Genomic DNA, 24,327 nt, shown 5'->3' on the forward strand with positions numbered 1-24,327 from the left:
ATGACAGCAGGTGGGAGTCCCGGGGAGCAGATGCTGGCCCTGTGGCTGGGCCAGGTAGCAGCGCGGAAGTTGAGGAGAAGAGGGCGTGCCGGTTATTCACCGCCACGTGAAGGGAAATGGGAAATGAAGTGAGACAGCGTGATGCAAACAGCTTACGTTGTTGGTAATGGACACTGATCAGGCGCCCAATCGGTAAATCCCTGGGCATCTGCCTGGAGTTAAAGACAGACACCTGAAGCAGGACAGGGGCCCCGGCAGGCAGAGGCTCAGCTGGGGGTGGTCCGGGAAGCAGAGATGGTGGAATATTAACCATGATTGCACTGGAGGAGCTCAGCAGTCACGACCCCTGATCTAGTCGGGGGTGGGGACGCTCAAAGACACCCAGCCATGCCAGCTCAGGGACAGGACACTGAAAAACAGGGCTGTAGCTGGGGGAGTGGGGGGGGGTGTGGTGTCCAAAAGGACCTGTACCATGTCCTCCAAAGTAAGATGAAGCACCACGCACCTAGAAGAGAGGTGGTCAGGGGACAAGCAGAAAGATGAGGTGTGTCAGCCGTGCTACAGAGGAGGGTGCGTGAGAAAGGGCTTTCCGGGGAGACCCAGTCTGCACAACCGCATGGGTGGCAGAAGCACTTTCTACCAAGCTGTCCGGAAAGGAAGGGCTTCTGACCAAGCTGGGCAGCCGATTCTCAGGGTCAGAGAGGTAGGCTTCATTACAGTGTCCCCTCCCATCCATCCCCCTGCCACCAGATCACTTCTGACACTCCCCGCTGCTCAACGCTTTGGGACAATACGAAGATTTATTTACAAGAGGGAATGGCAGAACAATGCACCTCTGGGGGAGCACCTTTGCGCCTCTCCCGGGTGCCAAAAACCTGCAGGTTGGCCCAGGACCAACTGCTCACAGGAGCCAGCTTGACTCATCTTTAAAGGAAACGCTATACCAACACGCATAGGCTTTTCTAAGAACACAGGTCAGCAGGCAGTGCACGCATCCCCAGTCCTGTACGAGGCATGTCCCTTTAAGAGACTAGGCCGGCTTCTTACCTTGGGGCCTGGGAGCTGGCACCCCCTAACGGCCGACCTGAGTGACTTCTTCAATACCAGGCATCCTGGCCACTGAGCAGATTTGGGGGATCAGAAACACACGGGGCAGCATTGCCAAGGGTTCTTTGCTGCTGTAATTTTCCTGGTAGTCCCAGAGAGGATGGAGGAAGAACAACGGTAATGTGCTTCAGATGGGGGATTTACCTGGTGGGGCAGGGATGGGGGGGGCAGGGGAGTAACTCTGATGGTGACTCACAATCAATCTCCTTTTGGCTGAAAAGAGCAGGTGTCCAGGGATCTCCCAGGCCTGCAGTGTCAGCCATCGACAGGGCAGAAGTGCATGGTCCCTCCTCCCAACTTCTCAGGACACAGGAAGAAATAGTCCTGGAGTCACTTCGGGTGATTCCTTCAGAAGGCAGCAGGACTCAGGCAAAGGGGTAAACTGCCCCCGGGGCCCCCCACCCACGCCCCACATCCATGAGGGACATCCCCGGATTCTGCTGTCCAACCTGTAGAATGCGTGCAGGATAGGCTCACATGTCAACGCTGCCCACTCGTGGGCCCTCCGGGCACGTCAGGGGCTCAGCTGACCCGCAGGATCAGGCTGAGTTTGGAGCAGAGCAAGGTGAGGTGCTGGAGGGAACTGACCTGACCGCAAGGTCAGGGCAGGGGGGGAGATGTTGGGCACTTGTTCGAATGACTTTCTGCCTTTGTGGGCACCCTCTGAGATGCTGCGGGGGCCCTGCCTTTATCACTGTCCTTCCCAAGCAAAAGCAAAGACAAAAGCATTCCCATCCCAGTGGCCAGTCCTCCACCAGGTCGCGGTAAAAACAACGAAGGGGCAATGCCTGGGCTTTCCATCTGCCAGGTCCCACCTTATCTTTCCAGGGAAGAGGGCATGAGGGGTCCCGTGGCTGTGCAGGAAGTGACAAAGCTGAAAAACCCCGTGACGGCTCAAACACCGCTGTGGATGGAGCTGGTCGTTGTACAATGAGCTAGCTGGTACCGTCGTGGATTTCTTCAATGTTACTTTAGACGTAGCGTAAACGCCAGCCTTTTCTGAAAACATCGGGCACGTCGGGAAACAGCTCTGGAGTCCACATCGCCCCGCCCTCGTCATCCAAGGCAGCCCAGGGCTGTGGTCCTGGGATTTGTGGCTCTTCACCCAGTCAGGCTCCAGACGAAGCCTTGGTCTGAACAGGAAAAGGCTCTGAAATCGGAGCAGGATCGGGGGACCGTAAAACAGAGAGAAAGAGCTGGGAACAGACCGGGCCCGAGTGTAAAGCCAGAGGGTTCTCTTAACATGTTGCTAAGCGGGAGGCGAATCCAGGTGGGCACGTATTTCAATGCTAGGAACTCCCTGTCAGCCTGGCTGAGAGAGGCAACCACAGGATCAGCACAAATGACATGCGTCCATGAACACTGTTTGCACTTGACTACTAGTACTTAGGGTCATTTTATATTAAGCAAATGAACCTGTTTTTCTAAAGCTTTAAATACAAAAATATCCCTATTTCCTTAGTCTCAGCAAACCGGCAACATCTTTGAGTGAAGTCAGCCCCATCCTAAAGGAAAACCGCTCACATGATGAATCCAAAGTGAAAACTATAATGGAAAACGTTGTCCACTGGCCACGTGGACATTTTCAGATATATACTCCATCATCATTCACGATCTCTTATTTGTGAATTTGCCTGCACACTAAAATGTAGTCATAACCCGCAATTCCATACTAGCAGGCTTTGGTGAACATGGCGAAAAACTGGACATGCACATGCTCAGCTGAGGTGGGTCAGGGCTCCAAAGACTCAATAAATATTTGGAAAAAGAAAAGTATAATTTATTTGTACAACATTTCACAATTCAATTTTACAGTTTAAACAAACAAACAAAAAAAGATACAAAACAGAAGACAGACAGGGGTCACATAAATAAAAAGAAGTACTAAAGGAGGGGCACAGTCTCCTGACAAGGCTTGTTAACATCCGGCTTGGGGAGCAGGCACCTCAGTGCTGTGTGTTTGGAAGGCCTCCGGGAACGCTGTTGCCCGAGGCCCGAGGAGAGTCCTGAGATGGGGTTGTATAATTTTCCATTCCAAGTCCTAGCAGGAGAATCATTTCATTCTTGGAAACCAGCGCATGGGACCAAAAGCGCAACCTCAGGGGAAGTAGTCCAGGCAGAGCACTGACGCTCCCCCTTGGCGATTCAAGCATCACCCTCCCCTCCAGGGGAAACTGGGGTGCTGGAAGGGGCCGCGCGGAGGCCCAAATACACCTTTCTCTTCTGTGTCACAAGCACGGTGCTGTTCTTCAGCAAACTCATTTCCAGAACATGGAGTGAGGAGCCAGTCACTTGTAAAAGCAGCTTGCACTGGCAAGGACAATAGTTTCAAAGAACCAAATGTAGCAACTACTTAGAAGCATCACAGCCAAGATTCCATGGGCGCTGAGGTAGTAACACTTGGAAACGTCCCGTGGAAACAGTGTGCCTTGAATCACACATCCCTGATTTCCCCAGGTGACCTCAGTTTCCTGTGATTAGCAGGCCGAAGAGGGTGAGCATGGCAGCGCACTTGGCCCTCCTGTGAGGACCACGGGGTGTGCACATCTCCAAGAAGGCTGGGAGGTGGGCCAGGGAGGCAGGCCAGGGAGGAGGGCGAGGGTAAGGCTGCTGTCCCCGGGCAGAGCCCCATCCGACCAGAGCGGCCACCTGCCCCTCACTGCTCCGCAGTGAACCGTCTGCAGTGGCACCCTTGCTCCAAGGCCTCAGGCTGTACACTCATACCCCCACCCCCCCCAAAAAAGAAGAAAGATTTCTGATGCCCTTTCAAATGATGATCATATCATCACCCATGAAGGGCTGGTCCCTTTATTTCCAGCCACCATCCAGGGCTGCTAAAAAGGCACTTAAAAATGATCAGGGAAAATGCTTGTGGGGGTACATGCCCTGGGGCTACCCCAGGTGGCCCTCTGTAGCAGTGGGACCAGAGGGTGTCCCTGCATGTCCCACCAGGCTTTGTCCCCTTCCATCTCAAGCCGTCCCACAGTGGCTGAGAGGTCCCCAACCCCTTGGGCATCCCCTGGGTGGGCTCAGAAGAAAGATGCCAGTGGGCAAAGTCCACCCCGCATCGGCCCTAGGCACCCACACCCAGCCTAGCCCGTCACCCCTTTTGGACAAGAGGTCAGGCATCATGGCCTGCACAGAACTGTGGAGAGTGCCAAAGACAGACAAGTTCGCTATTTAATCAAAATGAAAGGACCTCTGAATCATTTCTAAAAATACATTACGCACAGGGAATTAAACATCAGCCCCTTCATTTTCTCGTGGAACGGTGTCAGTGACGAGGCCGGACTCATTAGCTGTTTGCCTGTTCAAAGGGGAGAAGAAATTATGTTATTTCCTTAAGATAAAAACAGTAGAAAGTTATTCCTGCCCTAGATTGACGAGGTGCTTATACACCAAATGAGCAAGTTTAATAGGACAAAAGGACATGAATTTCCTACAGCATGAAGGTCAAGGAGTTAGGCTGACAGTGGAGGAAAGGTGTTTGGGTCGACAACCGGGAGGAAGCAGGGAGCGGTGTGTGTGGGGAAGCCAACCGCTTAGCACAGCTAGGACACAGGCCTTCGCTGGGGAAAAACCAAGCTTGACTCAGCCACTTTAAGACACTGGGCATTTAACAATCCTGGCTCGCTGCCCACAGTCTCTCCTGCCACCCAGCCTTTCACTGGGGTGTTCTGGCCGTGCCGAGCCCTTGGCCATGCCCTGGACAGACCACGTGGTTTGCTCTCTCCCGTACTGAACAGACAGTCCACCCCTGGGCCTGGCTTACAGCCCAGGCCCACCCCAGCCCACCCTCTTCCCTCCACTGTGCAGCCCCCAACAGAACAGCTGCTGGGTTGTCTATTTCCAGCACTTGGCCCTTTGCCAGGTGCCAACTGGCCTGCTGCCGTGGTCACTAGAAGGTATTAAGTCCCACAGTTTTATCTGGGGGCCAGGTCAGGTCCTGCCCCTCTTTCCCCAGACTGGAGACAGGAGGGGACACAAAATAGAAGTTTTTCTTTCACCGGCAGCCCAGTGCTGGCCGGGGCAGAAATCTGTGGAAGCGGCCAGTCCGGGCCCTGGGGTGGACAGGGATCTGGCTCTCGCCATGATCCGGGCAGTGCCTGGGAAGAGGCCTCTGCTAAGCAGCATGGTCGGGCTGGGAGTCCCAGAGGGCAGGGTTGCAGGGAGCCCCTGAGACCTCCCATCTTCACCGGAGAATCCCAGCTGCTCCTCCACCCTCAAACTATGGGACCTGCCCAGGGTGCACTCAACAGTCCCGCAAAGGACAGGGCTCGGTCACAGCTCAGCTGGCTAATTTGCATCTCTGCGCTTTCTGCCCTTCACCAAAATCCGGATTTGATGAGGTGTGGGTGGAGCCAGGACCGTGCAAGCGAGCGGAGCACAGGCCCACGTGTACGGTTCGCCCTGCCAAGCTGAGCCCCAGACTTTTTTCATCCAGGCACCACTGGGCAGCATGCAAGGGAGGAGGCCCACCAGTGGTGACGGGCACACTGGCGGGCGGGGTGGAGGGGCATGCTAAATGCAAACCGCAGTCAGGAGAGGCGCTGTTTGCATGATGCTAATGGGGGCCAGCCTTTAGCCTCCTGCAGCAGGGCCGCAGCTCATCGACGTCCGTCCGGGCTCTGACGCAGCACCTCAGCCGGGAGGACAGGTCACTCACCCTCATTTGCCGATGAATCCAGTCTGTAAATACCGTCACGTTTCCGTACACTCCTGGTCTGTTCGCCTTGGCGCAGCCAGACCCCCAGCTCGTGTCCCCAATCAGCCACCAGATGCTGCTCTTCAGAGTGACCAGAGGACCACCACTGTCACCCTGGGGAACACAGCAAGGAACAGAGCAGAAGTTCAAACAACACCCACCATGCACACACCGCTGACCTTGCACAGAGGGTGGGGGTCGGGTGGGGGACACTTAGACAGTATAAAATTCTTTTGGAGGAAACAGCAGCACGTGGGGGTGGTTGATCGCACAAAACCTTTCACCCATGACCGTTAGCGGCCATGATGGCCCCCAGCTGCCCCAGGGACACGGCTCCCTATCTCTCATGGGGTGAGAGAGGAGTTCATCCCCTTGGTGGGGTAGGCAAGGCCCAAAGGTTGAGGTCACCTGGCAGGAATCAACGTTCCCCTGCAGGTATCCAGCGCAGATCATGGTTGACGTGATGAGGTTGTTGTAGACGTATCTGCTGTTACACTGCACGGGCTCGATGAGCGGCACCATCGCGGCATTCAGCACGTCCGACGTTTTCCCTGAGATGGACAGACCCTGTGATTGCGGAATCAGGGCAGCCCGCAGCCCTCACAGGAAGAGCAGACCCCCTCCTGGGGACATGCACTGCAGACAGCTCACAGGGGGCCCTGCCCACCGCCCACCTCCCAAGTCATCGGCGGGGGAGCCTGGGTCATCCCCGCAGCTGGCGGGTCTGGGCTTAATGCGGCTCTCGGTTCTGGTTTTGGGGAGGAGACACGCTGCCCTGTGCTCCGGGAGCGTCCTCGGTTATCACTCACCGACTGGGCTCTGGAGGAGCAACCTCCCTCCCTCATCACATCCCCTTCCCTGGACCGTCCCCACCTTAAGCAGACCAGCTTTCTTGGTCCCACACCCTCCTCCACGCACGGCCTCACTTCTCCAAGGTCTCTGAACAATCGCCCACACTCGCGTCTCCACTTGTTCTCTCCCGCCTTGCTCAGCCCACGTGATGTCATCTGGGCCTCACGTTGGCCACCCCGCCACCTACCACCAGCACGCCCTGGCTCAGACACGGCGCCACCCCCTGCCTGCAGGTCCCATCACCAGGCTGGAAGCTGTCCTCCCTTGACGTGTCACTCTTGCCCCCATTGACATTCAGTCCGTCAGCAAATCTGGAGGCTCTAGCCCACATCTACACAGTCACTCCCTCCACGCCCAAACCCAGGTCTGAGCCACCAACGCGTCAGGGGGGACCACAGCAGGGGCTCCCTCACCATCGTGTTCTGTCTACTCTTGCCCACATCCTTTCTGTGACGGCCATCAGATTCTGTCACTTCCTTGCTTAAAACTGTCGACAGCTCCCCATCTCACAAGGAATAAAACCCAGTGTCCTCACCATAACCTGTGAGGCCTGACACAATCCGGCCCCAGCCTACCCCTTCGCCGCGGGCTCATCATACCCTCCTGCTCCTTACACGTTCTTGTCATTCGGATGTCAGCACAAATGTCACTGCTTCCAAGAAGCCTTCCTGGACCACAACCCACCCGCTCCTCTTCAAAGCAGCCACAGTTGTTTCTGGTTTGTCTGACCACATCCTGCCTCAGAAATCCACACGACAAAGTGAAATACGTTTCCGAGGGCAGAGATTTCTGTCCTTTTTGTTCACTGGGGCATTCCCACCGCAGCAGGTTCTCCGCAAGTGAACTGTTGATTTTCTTTTCACCTTGGTTTCTGGGCAGCCTTGCTTGCAACGAACTATAAGGCTCAACCGTAGTAACTGCCTTTAGACGGGATACCCACCGCCACACTCTCCCAAAAAAACCCCAGGTCACCCAGTCCTTGTCCTCTGCACCCTGTTCTAAAGGATTTGTTCTCTGTGTACCCTGAACACTTTTAGGAAGAAGGGTGGGAACCATACACAGAATGCTAAGCGCTTCCACATGCCCCAGAAATGAAACAGCTGGGATCCCTTCATTTGAACTTGATCTGAGATGAAAAGCCATTACAACAGAAGGGAGCTGAGCAGGCCTGTGCTGGGTGGGTGGGAGGGGTCCTAGTTCATTCTCTGTCTCTGGGGGGTCAGGGCAGAGGACAAAGGCCATCACCAGCCATGCATGCCCACCCCCACCAAGTCCATTATCCCTCAGCCATCAGAGGGTAGCTGACTTCCGGGGTGGCCTGTTAGCAACAATAACACATGATCACAGGGGGGTTTTACACATCTCACACTTACAGAGCCTTTATCCCTCAACCAGCAGCTTCCACACAGTGTACCATTCGACTTGAACACGAACCTGGTGTGTTCAATCGGGCAGGTAGGGTTCTTCCCATTCAGCGGACGGGGAGACTGAGGCACAAAGACTGAGACCAGCCCAGAGTCACCCCGTCATTCAGGAGCAGAGCCAGGACTGAAACCCGGGCCTCCCACTTCCCAGCCCAGCGCCATGTTTCACGGGCCCTGCAGACTCACGTGCCCGGGAACCTCACCTTTCTCGTAGGTGGCCCCCCACCCGGAAATCCAGCAGGGCTGTTTTGGATCCAGCATCATGCCCGGGTTGGGCAGACACACAGGTTTCACTTTGTCTGTTTCAAGTAGGAGAAAAGACCATGAGCTAGTGGGCAGGGGCCCGGGATCCTGCTAAACCCCCTACGCTGCACAGGACAGCCCCCCACTAGCATAAGCCGGCTCCAGATGTCAACGGTGCAGCTGCTGAAACCCTTTTCTGTGATGACTTAATCACCGCACACTGTGGAGGAAGCGTGGTGCTCACTGCCCCCTCTCTCCACACAGGCCCATTTTGGGGTGATCTGGCTTCTGCTGAGCACCCTTGCATCAGCCAACCCTCCCGCATGCCCTCCCCTCCCCCCGCCAACACAACACAAATTCCCTCCTGTTTCTCACAACACCAGTTTATCTCCAACAAAGCTCTCCCTCAGATCTGGTCAAAATTGTTCCTACACTGTGAGCCCCATGAACAAAGGTCGGTACCGTTAAAAGTCAGAGGTGTCTGCAACTTCATGAGGGCGATGTCATTGTTCTTGGTCTTGGAATCATAGTTGGGATGAGAAATCACTTTTTCTACCCGGTACCCATTTCCGTAGAACATGAAAGACTGTCTCAAAGTCCCTGCAAAGGCCGTCCAGTACCGTGGATTGTTCAGAGGTCTGGAAGAGAGAGAGGAAGACCATTCACATCTCAGAACCACACATGTGATGCTGTCGCTCGGAACCACACATGCGACGCTGTCACTCGGAACCACACATGCGACGCTGTCACTCACAACCACACATGTGACGCTGTTGCTCGGAACCACACATGTGATGCTCTCTCTCACAACCACACATGTGACGCTGTTGCTCGGAACCACACCTGTGAGGCTGTCGCTCGGAACCACACCTGTGAGGCTGTCGCTCAGAACCACACATGTGACGCTGTCACCCGGAACCACACATGTGGCACTGTCACTTGGAACCACACATGTGACACTGTCACTCGATGACCCAAAGTCATACGCCGGAGCCAAGGGTCGCAGGGCTGCCACGACCCGTCCAAGCCCACGAGACCGGCGAGGAGGCCTCGGGCACCTCAGCACAGTGGCCCCGCACACCGTCCCCCTTCCAGCCCCTGCTCCACCTCCCGGGTGAGTCCTGTGTCTCCTCTGAGCTTCGGCAGCAGCAATTCCAAAACCATTTCTTTCTTGGACCTAAATGCCTCTCTGGGGTTTTAAACCTCATTTCTGGCAGGACCAGGTCTTACCTCCCTGTATATGCTGGGGCATTTCCTGACACGTAGTAGGTGCTTAATAACTGTGTGCTGATGAATAGACTCTAGGTCTATAGCCATCAAGGCATAACCTTCATCGGGGTGTTTGCCATTAAGAGCACCCCGAATCCTAGTGAGCCGTCAGAGCCCAGGGGAGGGAAGGAGGGCCCCAATGTGGGTAGTAAGTGCTGCTTCCTTCAGCCCTCCCCACAGTCCTGGGGAGGAGCAGACGGCCACTACAGTCAGTCCCCTTGAGTGAACTGCCTGAGGCCACACAGCCAGGCCCTGCCCCGCCACACTCTGACCCAGAAACATAGCTCTGATGAGAAAGCGTTCCTAAAAGAAAATCAATATGTGACCAAAAAATCCTTAGTTTAAAAAAAAAAAAAAGGAAGGAGGATGGTCTCTTCCACAAACGTGCTAACGCTATAAATTAGCCTACGGTTGCCCCTCCCAGCCCGAGGCTGGTGCTGTGGCCGAGGAGGCTTAAGGGAGGCCCCGCTCCCGGCAGGGCAGTGTGAGATTCCTGAGCGGTCTGAGTGCGGTCTCTCCCCACCGACACTCGTTGATCTGATCGTCCAGAGGAGACCAGAGCTCCCTAAATGGCAGGAAGGGACAGTGACACCCAAGCCCCACCCTGCATCCTTGCTCCCAGAACCCTGCATGCAGCAGGCGCCACATGTATGTACGCTTGCCGAGGGATGGGCTCGGCTACATGTTTCACATGCAGGAGCTCATCTGATGCCACACAGAGGGCACCATTAGGATCCCTGCTTCTACACAAGGAACCTGGAACTGACAGAGGTCAGAAGGTTTTGGGCCCAAGGTCACATGGCCGCAGAGTCACCTCCAAACCCGGGATCCCTCCTCCCACGGTGAACATACTCTTCCACACAGTGGGCAGCCGTCACGATCCACTCAGGGCTGATGATGGAGCCTCCGCAGACGTGGACACCCTGGACGTGAAGGCTGACCTGCCAGGGCCAGTCCCCCAGGGCGGCACTCGTCCCGCCCACGATCCGGTTCTGGCGGCCCATCTTCCTGTTGACCCCGCACTCTGAAGGCGACAAAAGCACAATGCAGTCGGCCAGGGAGCAGAGTCCAGGTCCCCCGGCCCCACCCCAACACCGACCCACGCAGGGTGTGCCCACACAGCTCCCGTCCCAGAGGCCGCACCGGGCTGGCAGACAACTCTGTCACCTCTCATTCCTGTTGGCTGGGGGTCTGAGTTGGAGAGAACATGTCCTGGTTTCTTTTTGGTTAGAGGGACGAGAGGACACTCCTCCAGCTCCCCTGAGACCCCACCCCCCGCCCACCCACTCTGGGAAGCACCACTTCAGCTGACACTGTGATTCCAGATACCCAGCTGGTGGGTCCTGGGTGACAAAGGCCCTGGGACCCTATTGAGGCCTAGCGAGATTGAATGCTCAAGATTCCTGAACAAAGCAAAGGAGGGATTTCCTCCTGTGGCTGGCTGGTCACATTCCGCAGCAGGTGGCCGGTGGGGCCGCAGGGCAGGGTGGGCACCACGCTCTTGGTACCCAAAGGAGCTTGAGCCCAGCCTGGCTGGGATGATCCTGCCAGGACCACTGGCACACGGGGCCATTGGGAGCAACTGCTAGTCTCACCCCTTCAATCAGAAAAGCTGAGCTTCAGGACCAAGAGTCCCTAAAGGAACAGGACAAGGCCATCCCAGAGAGACAGCACAGGGACAGAGCCTTCTCTACTGCCAAAGGGTTTAGAAACCCTAAGTAACCCAAGCACAGAATGGGGGTGGGTGCCCACAGGGCTCCGGCTCCACCCAGGGTGGCTCAGGATCGGGGTCCCTTCTCTCTCCACCTTCCCAAAGACACAGGGGTATGTGACCAAAGGTACAAAATGTCTCCTCTTTGAAAAAACAAAAAGGAAATCCAAGACTCACTTACCTATACAGCGTAAAGAAACCACGTTTTTTGATGAACAGACATCACTACAAAAGAAGAAATAGAAATTTGGTCACAAATACACAGAAAGGGATATTTTCTTCCAATGTGCTCAGCCCCCTGGCTCCCCAGACATGGAAGGGCCCATGATTGAAGACTCGAATCAGGACAGTAAGTCCGTACAGGGGGCAGTGGTGAAGGACAGACAGAGTGTGGGTCCCAATCCCAGCTGCGCGACTGTGGGCAAGTCACTTAGCCTCCGTGTCCCAGTTTGCAGAATGGGCTATAATAGCACCAACTCACAGGGTGGTTTTGAGCGTAAGCACGCCACAACCTCAGCCATTTTTATTATTATTTTTTAATCCTCACCCAAAGGCATCTTTCCATTGCCTTTTTAGAGAGCGGGGACGTGGGGAAGAGAGAGAAAGCAGCTAGTATTTTTACTCTGGAATTTAACATCGTCCTCTAATTTTGTAAGGGAACCACAGGTAAGCTTTGGTTTCCTATGACTGTTTTACATCAATCACAGAGAAAATAATACCATCAATTATTCGCCCAGGAGCAGAAAGAAAAGGAAGTTACTGGTTCAGGAGGTACACCATCGAGGTGGCAGATGAGAGGGAAATGGCAGGCATTCTGCCGTGTCGAGTTTCCTCCCAACACGCTGAGGAGCAGAGAAGCTGCCCCTGCCACCCGGGCTCTCACAGCTGGCCGAGTCCCACTGCACACAAACAGGTGCACGGACACCGACGAGGGGCCGCCCTGCTTTGGGAAGGAGCAGGGCACCAATAAGCCTGCTGCTTGCTCCTGCCTTGAAGACACCCCATGGACCTGGCCCAGCCAGGGACCGTCCGCCTCCTCCGCTGGCTCCAGCTAATCTGCCAGTCCCGGAGGCAGCCTGGCCTCAGGCCAGCCCTTTCGAGAAAAAAAGCACTCAGATGCCAATCCAAGAATCAGCCTCAGTTCCTGAGAGCATCCAATCCAAAGCAAATCCCTGCTTCATTCAACCATCCCCCAAACGACCCAACACAAGCCCGAGTCCTCTAAGCCATGTACAGCCCCTTCCCACGGAGACGCTCCCCGGTTCCCGGGACCCCAGGAGTGTCCTGGTGCGAAGAGTCGGGAGGCTGGGTCTCTCCGAGGCAACACCGCTGTGTGGCGCCCGGGCGAGCCCCACCGGGAGCCAAGGGACTCAGATATTGCCAACGTAAGGAATGTCCAAACCTGGAATAATTTTTTATGAGTTTATTGAGCCAAGCTAATGACAACTGCCAGCAAGCAAAATCTCAACGGATTGACAAAATGCTCCAGAGAATGGCAGTTTTGCACCTTATTTTACACATTGCAATCGAGGAGGGGGTTCTCTGAAATTTACTGATGGTAGATTAGGGAGGTGGGAGAAAGCCAAGTGGGGAAATCTCTGGAATAAGATCAAGAAAAACAGACATATACTTTTTTTCATGTTAAAGAGTAAAGGAGAGTTAACAGTTAGCAGATTAACATGATGATAATAACAATGAAGGGATTTGTAGTCTCTACGCTGGTGCTGACTGTGCTTTGAGGTCCCCCCTCCCCACCCACCCCACGGTCTGTTATCTTAGATGAAAACAGCACTGGACAGGCTCAGGTAAGGTAGAGACTGGCCTTTGTTAGAGAAAAATATCACCCCAGGACAGGACCACCATCCCAGAACTACTTTAGTCAGGAAGTTTTCGTTTCAGACCATCCTAGGTGGTTACTTAGGTCTCTGAGTTTGTACGGCCGGCCGCCATGCAGGCCTCCCCCACAGTTTAGCATGGGGCCCCCTTTTCATCCACAGTATCCAAGGGCAATTTCTGGAAGCCAAGGGAAAGTCTTTCCCGCCCCCACGGCGGCCTGAAGGCACCCCGAGGCAGGCAGTGACCTTCTCTTCTCTTCTTTCCTCCAAAGGCCATGAGCTCCAGGGCTCTCACTGAGAGATGGTGGCCTTTTCTCCCCTGCTCAGCCCCGAATCCATGTGTGACCCAGAAAGACAAGGAAACAGCCTTTAAAAGGGCCCACGCAGCTGTGTTTAGCTTCTCACACGGGCAAACCGCAGCCCCATGCTTTGATGGGGACACCTGGCTGTGCACGCCCCTCCTCCGGGGCTCACCCTGTCACATTCCCAGCGACAGCCCCCCCCCCCCCCAGGACACCTCAGCAGGCAGTGGCCAGGAATGCAAACCTGGGTCCAGCCTCCCACTCACAGGAAAGGAGGGGCAGAGGGGTGAACTCATCCTTCCCTAAGACAGCACCTGGCCTGCGGAAAGGTGAGGGCCTGGTTAACCACCTGGGGAGGAGGGACAGGGACCTGGGAGCTGAGGGAGGCTTATTCACAAAGGACACTGTGTCTTTTTCATTAAAGAACATTCCAGTAATAATGATCCTAAGAAGACTGTAAACATTTTAAACACAGGCAAAACAAATGGAGTTGTTTAAGTCCACCCCTCCCCCATCCTAGTAACAGGTTAAGCTACCAATCACATGACCCGTTGTTTGGGTTCACTTCCACCCCCAGGACACACTTTGATCCACCCAGAACCACAGTGACCCACCCAGGACAGCAAGTCAGCTTGGAGGTACAGGAAATGTTGGCTGAACTGAAGCAGCCGCCCCTTCCTGCCCCCTCCCCCACCCAGGGCATCATGGGACACTGGGTTTGGGGCTGGGGGACCAACCATCCCTGCTGCCTGGGACTGTGGGGGTGCCTGGGAAGCAGGACTTTCAGTGCTAAGATCAGCCAAGTCCCTGGCAAGCAGGGTGAGTTGGTCTAGAGACGCTCCCTGCACACAGTAGGTACAGCTCCAACGTCCAGAGAGTGAAGAAAACAACGTGGCCCCTTATCTGTGCAATGTCATCCAATACCATTGAGGGCAGAGGGCACAGCCAAGTGGCACGTTAACCTTGCTCCTGGCAATGAGAACCCAGCCAAGGCCAGCAGCATCGCAGCTGAGAAGGACCGCACTCCACGGCGATGCCCTGATACCCCTTGCCGTCCTCATTACAGACTGTTCAGGGGGGAGCAGCAGTCACCAGATACCTGTGGTAGAGCTTTTTATAGAGGTCGGTGTTGCCGGCACTCAGGTTCAGCTTCATAAAGCTGGTGGCCCCGCTGTCATCTGCTATGCCATGGCTAGAATAAAAACTATTCCTAAAAAAGACAGAAAATCATATTAAAAATAATGGTTGAGTGGTAAGATACCACCAATCCTGTGCTATATCACCATACTTGTTCTGCACGAAATTCAGATTTTTTTTAAAAGCCTTAGTATTTGGAAAACAAAATCACAAGTTTTAAACAAGAGTCAGCTCAAGTCCTCCATCGGTCTTGTCTCTAATCTAGTTTGGATTAGGAGAAAGAAACAAAAATGAGGAGAGACTCATAGATGGAGAGCAGGATGACAGCTTGTGGGGTGGGGGGAGGGGAGGGGTGGAGGGACCGAGCAAAAAAGAAAAAGGGCTCATGGATGTGGACAACCGTGTGGGGATTGTTGGGGGAGGAGGGTAAAGGGGACTAAATGGCAATGGAAAAAAATACAATAAATTTTTTTTTTTAAAAGAAATGAGAACAAGGATGGGTATGTACATATGATCTAACAAAATTTAGAGGTGTTAAAATGCCCCCAGTTATAAATACAGGTCCTGGACAGGGGCTTCACTATGCCCTTCAACCCTGAAGTGGGGGTGGCATTTTGAAGTGTTTCATTAGCTAAGGTGCCAAGGTTCTTATCAAGTGGTAATTCATTGTGAAAACTGGCATATGGAGAACACCCTCGCATTGCACAGAAGTTACACAGGGATACTCCAAGGAAGAGACAGTGGTAATAAAATCACACAGCCTTCCCTCATGAAGCCAGGTGGCTGCCAAGGATGCCCCAGGGATGCTTGGGTGAGCCCTGCCCGGGCCAGGGCTCTCTGGGAGGGACACTCTCTCCTCTCCCACCTTCCCTGTGGCTGCATGCAGGAAAGAGTTCTCTCCTGTATAGATCTGATGAGCAATTCTCTCCCATTCAATAGCCCGCATTGTCTGCCTCCCAGGTGCTAACCTCCCCCATCCAGCCCTCCCCACTCACCCCCCACCCTGGTAGGCCCTCCATCAGCGTCCTGGACCCTGGTGACTTCAGCACGGGAAGGTCCTGAGTAACCAGGAGTGGATGGAGGTCAAGTCAGGGTGGGGGCAGGGGGCAGGGAGCCATGTTCACTGGACAAATCGGTGCTGGGAAGGAGACACCTGTCGGTGGCTGCCACTTCCAGGGAGGGGCGCAAGGACCACGGGGCTTCCCTAAGTTTCCGCTGCCTGTCACGGTCACCACGGTGCCCGGCCCCACCCGTGAGGCCGTGGGGCTCCCAACTCACCTGTAGCCCATGTCCTGGCACGCTGCCCTCCCGTAGCTCTCGCTCCAGTCGTCCTGACACACCGGGTGCCAGGACTTCCTCTGGGACGAGTACACCTGAAGGATGAAGTTCGTGCCGTAGAGACGCACTGCAGGAAGAAAGGTAGCCTGTGAGTGCCAGGCCAGTGTCCCAGCTGCCGCGGGACCCCCACCCTTCCCCGCAACACAGAGGCTCGGCGGTGGCCGGCTCCCTCTCCCCCAGGCGCTGACCACACAGGAGGGATGCAGCAAATCCCTTCTTTCCCTGCCGGAAAGTGCTCTTCGCCCAAAAGAATGGAAAACAATGATTCAGGCAAAACCCTGCACACAGGTGTTCCCCCACAGCTCTTCCCAACAGCCAAAAGGTGGGAACAACCCACGTGTCCCTCAACGGATGGACACACACTCTCCGGTGCATCCGCACAATGGAACGTTACTCGGCCACAGCGGGGAAAGACACGCCTGCACACGAGAAACTCCACGGACCCTAAAGACCCTGCTGAGTGACGGAAGCCAGACACCAGGGGCTGGTTCCGTTTCTGCAAAACGTCTCGAGACGGAAAGGAGGTGAACGGTTGCTCGGGGTTAGGGGCTGGGAGGAGGGATAAGGGTGCCAGCTCAAGGATTGCTTCTGGAGCAAGAGAAATAGCCTAGAATTGATCGTGGTGATAGCCGCACATATCTGAAAATGTAAAAGCCACCGAATCGTACACTTTAAAAGGGTGAATTTTATGGCAGGTGAGTTATATCTCAATAAAACGACTTTGAAGAAATAACTAAATAAGACCAATGGTTTTTGGAAAGTGCCCTTTCAACCATCACTTGGAACAGCACGTTGACGGCCTCTTGCCCAAACGTTGGACCCGGCTGGGCGCCCAGGGAGGTGCCCCGTACCTCCTGTAAGGCTCTGCCTTGAAATTCACCCACATTTTGCCAACAGCACAGCTCTTTAGTTTAAAGAGATCAAACTTTATAAATACAGCGTGAGCCCCTCCCAACGCCATTTCTTTTTCGGCCTAGAAGTAGCTGCAACTCAGAATTCTGAGAACATTTCATTGCGTGGGAGAAACGTCAAGTGGGGGGTCACAGGGTGCAGTCCTACATGACTTAGATTGACCAGAGCATCCAGTAAAGACGCGCTCTGTGGTCTGGGGGGACTGTGGGTGGGCTCAAAGGGTAAAAGGAGGGACTGGTTATTCTCAGGCCTCATTCTCGCCTCCCGTCTGTGGGCCGTGACTTGCTGGACATTCTGACTGACATTCCTCCGTGAAATACCAGCCTTGGTCTAACGATTTCCCAACGCTTCCGTGATGAGGGATCCCACATGCCACGTGGGAGCTAGCCACGTGTTAGGTGAGTGGATAAACAAACTTGACTGAATCCAGACAATGGAATATTATTCGGGGCTAAAAAAGAAATGAGCCACCAAGCCATGAAAAGACATGGGGGCAACGTAAGTGCGTATCCCTAGGGGAAAGGAGCCAACCTGAAAAGGCTACATAAAGGATGATGCCAACTCTAGGACATTCTGGAAACCAAGGGCACAGTAAAAACATCAGTGGTTGCCTGGGGCTGGGGGAGAGATGAACAGATAGCACATAGGGGGTGTTTGAGCAGGGAAATGACTGTGTATGACCTTATAAAAATGGAGACATGTCATTATACATTTGTCCCCAACATCGAGACGGAACCCCACTATGACCGCGGGGCTTCAGGTCATAATAATGGAACTTTGTGCTCTGCTCAACTTCTGTACAACTCACACTGCTCTAGAAAATAAAGTCTTACTAACTTTTTAAAAGTAACCAGAATTAAATATACTTCCAAACACTGACACGGTAGAAAGTAAGGGAGGCATTTCACTTTTGATTTGTCGATAATTTCGGAGACTGTTTTCCCCTTCGAACCATCTGCATTCAAATGCTAACCAGGAGACAGCTGATGCTCCGGAGCCTGAGCTCATCTCAAGCAGGGTTTCCTTTTCAAGTGTCATGATTTTTTTCAGCTTTTCAGAGGTATAAGGGACAAATAAAACTTGTATATATTTGAGGTGTACAACTTGGTATTCTGATGTACACATGCATTGTGACATTATTGCCAGAGTCAAGCTAATTAACATATGTATCACCTCAACTTGCTCCTTTCCTTCCTTCCTTCCTTCCTTCCCTCCCTCCTTCCTTCCTTCCTTCCATGATGAGAATACTTAGGACTGCCTTTTAGCAAATCTCAGGTGTCCAAAACAGTATGGTAACTATATCACTTCACATGCCTCTTCCATTCCTCTGCTGACATTTTAATACTCCCAGGAAGTACAGCAATAGATGTAGAAAGTAGAATTAATGTTAAGAATATACATATATACACACTATGTATTTACATATATATGCCCTTGGAAAGAAAGCTCTACACATTCTGGAATGTTCTCCATGGGCTCGGTGGTATTCTTTAATGTCTGAAGACGTGCACCTGGTAGAAAAATACTTCCCCTCTACAAGGACAGATTAGAAGCACATCACATGCATTTTCTCCTCTAATATAGATCACACACATCACGTTTGTCTGCTTTGCTTTCTATGAATAATCGATACGGAAATTAGATAACACCACATTGAGGACGACCTAGCATGTTACAAACGCACAACCCTCTGACCCAGTGGTTTACCTTTGGGAATGTTTTCTACAATGTGTTCACATAGGTGGCGCATGCGTGTGACAGCACATTGTGGGCAGAACTAAACCACCAGGACGAGACCGGTAACACACAGAGCTCTGGGCAGCATCTGATGCCAGGATGTTTATCACAAGTGCCGTGGGGTCGCTGAATGGTAACCATTGGGAAATGTCTTAACATACAAACAATATTTGCTCTTTAATGCAAAATCCCTCTCAAAGGAGAAGCAAGAAACTCATATTAGTTGCCTCTAAGGTAAACTCTAACTGGCTGGTGAACAGGCGTGTGTATGTGTGTATATATATGTGGTGTGTGTACATGAGAGTGTGCGCTTGTATACGTGGTGTGTGTACATGAGAGTGTGCGTTTGTATACGTGGTGTGTCTACGTCAGAGTGTGTGCATATGAGTGTGTACTTTACATATGTGTTTGTACATAACCTCAAAAACTCCCCACTTCATGTAAGAAAATGGAGATAGATGTTGTATGTCATCACTAAAATAAAGGCAGGCACTATGTCGAAAGTTTCAAGAGTGAGTGAGTCACTTGCAAGTGCAAACACTCCCGACCGGGAGCTCCTGGCACACAGAGTCCAAGGCATTCACCTGAGGACACAGGTGGCCATGCAGGTGGCAGAGGCCGACCCAGGACCCAGGCTTCCCCAGGGAGGAATTCATGAGCCCGGACAGATAGCATGTCCCAACCTGGAGGCGAGGATGTGCTGGAAGAGAAAGCTCGCTAAGGAGGGCCACAGGGGAAGGAAGATGACATGAGGGGACAGTCTTTCCCCAGAGTTATCAGGTGGCAGGGGTCGGTGTCAGTGACCGAAGCCCAGCCCCGGCACGCAAGCATCACTTTCCCTGTTAAGGCCAGAAACACCTAGTGTGCCCTCCACTTTACAGCTGATTCTGGTTACCCATGTCCACTGCTGTGTGGTGACATCCTGTGGCAGACAGGAGTGAGCATGTCCCAAGGACAGGCCCTGTCTTGTCCCTCCCACTGCTGTGTGATGCAGGGCAAGGAGCACACCCTCTCTGAGCCTGTCTGTCTCCTCACCTGAAAATCGGGGTTAACCCAAGGCTCCAGGTAGGGGATTCATGATGGAATGGGCTGACGTGCAGGGCACAGGCCTGCACCATCAAGCCCCAGACATGGTGGACCCCAGCGCCCAGCCCGCTGGCTGCATGCAGTCCCCCACTCACCGCACTGGTTCTCGTCCTCCCCACTGGGACAGTGAAGGATCCCGTCGCACCAGTGAGAGGCGCTGACACAGGTCCCTGAGGAGCCACATTCCATCCCTGACACCGTGCACTTTTTCTCCGCTGGCAGAGAGATGGGAGAGAGACACCCGTCAGGCTCAGAAACCAAGGAAGCTGCTCCACACCCACCAGAGTTCTGTCGTCTCCCTCCAGTAACAAGGGGAAAGCACCTTTCCCCTTACATTTAACAAGAGGGGATGTGTCCTTGCTTCAACATATCAAAGGAGAGAGGGCCACAGGCCAGCAACACGGAGACCCCAGGGCACGCTCCTTTCAGGGCCAGGGAGGGACTCCTGGCCTTGGACAGGCTCCATGTCTTCTCTGCCCTACAGGTGATTCCTATGGGTCTGCATGGCCCACGGCTGATGGAAAAGGGCTGGTGGCAGGGGGAGGGCACACCGGGCCAGCAGTGCCCACTGCTGTACACTGTGGCACAGGGACCTGGTATGGCCCCAAGGCGGGGAACCTGAGCTCAGAGTGCCAGGTGGCACCTAGTGCCCCAAACCACTGGGCAAACTTGAAATGCTTCTCCTGCCGTGTGTCAACACTACATAAATGGCATGAGATTAGGAAGGACCATGCAACCCGGACAAAGAGATCACCGGCTCCCAGGAACGGGCACTCATGCGCCACCGTGCCTAACAGAAGCCAAGAGAAGGCAGCTCGCTCTGTAAGAGAGGAACTTCAGGAAGGGACCCCCGGCCACTGAGCGGTCGGTGTACCGCGACAGCCCGAGTACCCACCCCTGGCCCTGCGCCCTGCCCTCTCCAGCTTCAGGGTGGCTGCTCCACACTTACTGAACTTCCAGAGCAAGACAGCAGCCACCACAGTTCCGGCGAGGACGGTCACCAGGGAAACAGCGATGCACAGTGCTTTCTTAGTCTCTGAGGGAACGAGACAAGCTTACGATTCATCGGAAAGGCGTTTTGGCAGTCACACTCTCAAATTTCACCCACTACTTTTATCATATAGCATATCAAGAAATAATAATTTCTTATGTTTAACAAGGTGACTTTTAAGGACATATCCTGGGAGGTCTTAACGGTTCCATTAAACTAAACTTTATGCTTTTTGGAGACCAAAAAGCATGACATAAACAAACTAACATATTGTACAATAAAGTTAAGCTCTTTTAGAAAGCATGGCCTTGCCCTGGCCGGGAAGCTCAGTTGATTAGTGTCATCCTGATGTGCCAAGGTTACAGGTCTGATCCAGTCAGGGCACATAGAAGAATCAACCACTGAATGCCTCAATAAGTGGAACAACAAATATCAGTGTTTCTCTCTGTCTCTCAATCAATAAATAAAAATGTAAAGTTCAATGACTAAACAATTATGTAAATTCAAGTGCTCAGTGGCCCGTGTAGCCGCTGGCTACCATGCTACAATTGTGGCAAGTTCTGCTGGGCAGCAGTGACCTCGGCCGTTTGGCCTGAGAGCAGGAACCTTTCCAGCTAAGAATAAAGACTTCGGAGAAGGTAACCAGTGTCTGCTAGTCAAAACTAACTGACGTGCCATCATGGGTCAGCACGAAAGCCAGAAGTCGTGTAAAGGTTCAGAGGGCAGTGCCAAACACCCTCACCCCCAGTCGTCCCTCCGTGGAGGGCAGCCCCAGGCCAGGTACTCCCGGCAGCTTTCCTCAGAAGTGGGGGGGGGAGAAGTAGAAGGGGAAAAGGCATTTCAGCAGACCCTCCAGCCCCCTTGGTTTATATGGGAGGACACTGGGCTGGAGAGAGGGACACTGTGGGGGGGCCTGGTGCATCCCAGGCACACAGGTGTGCTTCTTGAAGTCAAGCAGAGCGAGTAGTTCAGCTTCGGGAGTGGACGGATCAGAGCTGGCCCATGTGGTTTGGGCTCAGAGCCAAGCCTCTTGTTTTGTTGTCACATTCTTTGAATTCCACAGTCTGTTCTCAGACTGAAACAGGCTTAGGAATCACCTGGGGAGCCTGTTAGCCAGTTTCCTGGCGGTGGCCCCATCACCAGAGACTGGGATTCAGACGGGGGTGAGGGAGCATGAATCTGCAGCTCTGACAGGCTCACAGGTGAGGCCAAGGCCACTGGTCTGAGGAATGCCCAGTGCCACCCTGTCCCATTGTCAGAACCTGGCCCACAGTGACTCTGTCTCTTAGGCAGGCAGAGCAGAGTTGAGTCAGAGGCCATGCTCCCTGGGGCTATCCCAAATGACCAATATCACCCATTGGCCAAGGAGAGCAACGTCCACGTGCGTTATTTAATCTAAGAAGAACGAAACAGCTTGCCTGGCGAGTCAAGGGATATTAAATGAGGTAGTTGTGACCTCTCGGGTGTGTGGCAGGCAATCTGCCCAGCTCTCCCGAGGAGCACGTGGGCTGTGGGCGCTCCCAGGTTTACCTTCGGTGGACAAGCGTTTCGTAATCAGTGTCTGCTCAGTCCAGACTTGACTTGGGGCTGGTTTGCAACTGTGTCTGTTGCTGAGTTTTAGTCATGACTTACTGTTCATTGACCTGCATCCTTATCAATTTAGTCTATGGTTGATTATTCAGCCCTACTGGTTCTAGTGTTAACTATAAATAGCACCGCAGGGTTGTTGACCCTCAGTCTCCAAAACCTAAATGGAAAGATGCGTAGATGCTGTGATTCAATGTGAAGCCCCCATGACTGTAGCTAAAGCAAGCAGATGCATTGGGTCCACGAACATCCCTTTTGCTCCTGATGAGGGAATCTTCTGATATGGGCTATTTCAGTAACTTGCAAAATACTGTCAGGGCTCTGAGCAGGCTACATACTATATGATTTCAACTATATGGCATTCTGGAAAAAAGGCAAAACTACAGAGACAGTCAGATCAGTGGTTGTCAAGTGCTGGGGGCAGTGGGGGAGGCATGAACACGTGGACCACAAAGACTTTTAGGGCGTGAAACCATTCAGAGGGTACTGTAATGACAAGGGACACGTGTCATTACACATTTGTCCAAACCAACAGAATATATGATAAAAATGGTATAATTCTAATTTAAAACTAAGACTTCAGTTAATAATAATGTATCAATATTGGCTGACTGATTTAATAGATATATCACACTAAGGTAAGGCAACAGGAAGCTTTAGGGGTGAGATGAGGAGAAGGAGGTATACACGGACTCTCTACACTCAACTTTTCTATAAACCTAAAACTAATCTAGAAATAATAGTATGTTATTTTAAAAATACTTCCAAGGCCAAACGTTACACTTATAAAATATATATATTTCATAGGGTATAAGCCAACAAAATCTTCTAAAAAATAATACCAAGGTAGGTTCAGTAAGCTATTTTTGAGTTTAAAGGACAATTTTAGATAGCAAAATCCTGTGTGTGGTCTTATAGTCTTCCCTTATTAAAGTAATTGCCTTAAAGTAATTGCCCAGAGATTTATATTCCTGTCCAGCCACCTGCCGTTACCAAGTTTTCCCCCTGGAGAAATGAAAACATGCCTGTCAGGCAAGTGGGCTCTTTGAGTCGGCCCCGGTGGGACAGTCACGGGTATGAGTACGGCCTGCTAAAGGTGGTGACCTCAAGAGGCACCCCTTGCTTTCTGAGCACTGTCCTCTCTCCTTAGGAGGCAGCTACCACTGTCTGGGGTTCCTTAACCCGCTTCACCTGGCTTCCTTCCCACCACCCTGACCAATGAAGCTCTCAGCCTCGGCATGACTGGCATCTCAGCCAGATCATTCTTGGCTGGAGGGGCATCCTGTGCACTGTCGGATGTTTAGCAGCGTCCCTGGCACTTACTCAGGAGATGCCAGTAGCCATCCCCTCCCCCAGTTATAACAACCGAAACTGTCTCCAGACAAATATCCCTGGGCGTCAAAATCACCCCTGATTGAGAACCACTGGTCGCAACCTACCCAGCCACCACCAGAAAGACATCAGCGCAGAGGCAAGCGTTTCCTTGAACAGAGACAGTAGGAGAGGGGAAGAGACGCTCGCAGGGAAGAAGACATGATGGAGGAGGAGGAACCATGGAGGGGTAGCGCACGCTGGGACCAAAGAGACCAGACGTTGGCGGAGAGAAGGAGCAGCCCGAATGAGCCCTGTGAAGAGGGGGTGAGAGGCGGCGCTTGCTCGGGAACAGGGCTCCAAACAACACAGGCCCTATTCGTTCCCGCGATTTATGCTGCGGTGAACACACAGAAATTCACTTTATTATTCATCTGGAACAGCACAAGTTGGATACACATGCACGCACATCTCCCCAAATAAAATAGAAACATTACCAACGCCAGTGTTAGCTGGGATAGCCACTGTACCGGTTCTAGAAGAGGACTAGCCATTCTAGCCGACTGACACACTGGGCAGCTCTTAGCATAAACGAAGAAGAAGGTGTCTGGAGGGAAGGGGACAAAGTCAAATGCAGAGAAGGAAAATGAGGGAGAGGATAAAAGAGATCACGATCAAGGGACAGGCAAAGGACACAGAGCCGGCGGTCCCTCAGCCCTCTCATCTCTACAGCCTGTGCCAGTCGTCTGTCTACAGGTCGTTAAAGCCAAGACAATGTCA

The 24,327-nt window shown here is 53.0% G+C and overlaps 1 protein-coding gene across 5 annotated transcripts in view; it reads right to left on the reverse strand.

Moving 5' to 3' along the window:
• Positions 1-2,863: 2,863 nt before the first annotated feature.
• TMPRSS2 (transmembrane serine protease 2) overlaps positions 2,864-24,327 on the reverse strand; it is a 33,331-nt gene continuing 11,867 nt past the window's right edge. For all 5 annotated transcript variants that reach the window (XM_090271849.1, XM_090271865.1, XM_090271858.1 and 2 more), the window contains 11 exons: positions 20,608-20,694; positions 19,754-19,873; positions 15,864-15,990; positions 14,548-14,658; positions 11,493-11,536; positions 10,453-10,624; positions 8,794-8,969; positions 8,292-8,387; positions 6,221-6,363; positions 5,774-5,926; positions 2,864-4,414 (listed from right to left, as the gene is read on the reverse strand). In XM_090271849.1, the coding sequence (XP_090127975.1) occupies positions 4,403-4,414; positions 5,774-5,926; positions 6,221-6,363; positions 8,292-8,387; positions 8,794-8,969; positions 10,453-10,624; positions 11,493-11,536; positions 14,548-14,658; positions 15,864-15,990; positions 19,754-19,873; positions 20,608-20,694 (1,241 nt within the window). In that variant the 3' untranslated portion in view covers positions 2,864-4,402. The remainder of the gene's footprint in view (positions 4,415-5,773; positions 5,927-6,220; positions 6,364-8,291; positions 8,388-8,793; positions 8,970-10,452; positions 10,625-11,492; positions 11,537-14,547; positions 14,659-15,863; positions 15,991-19,753; positions 19,874-20,607; positions 20,695-24,327) is intronic.

The sequence above is a fragment of the Furipterus horrens genome, unplaced genomic scaffold, assembly GCF_987537825.1.
Source record: "Furipterus horrens unplaced genomic scaffold, mFurHor1.1.pri manual_scaffold_1, whole genome shotgun sequence".
NCBI classification, from domain to species: domain Eukaryota; kingdom Metazoa; phylum Chordata; class Mammalia; order Chiroptera; family Furipteridae; genus Furipterus; species Furipterus horrens.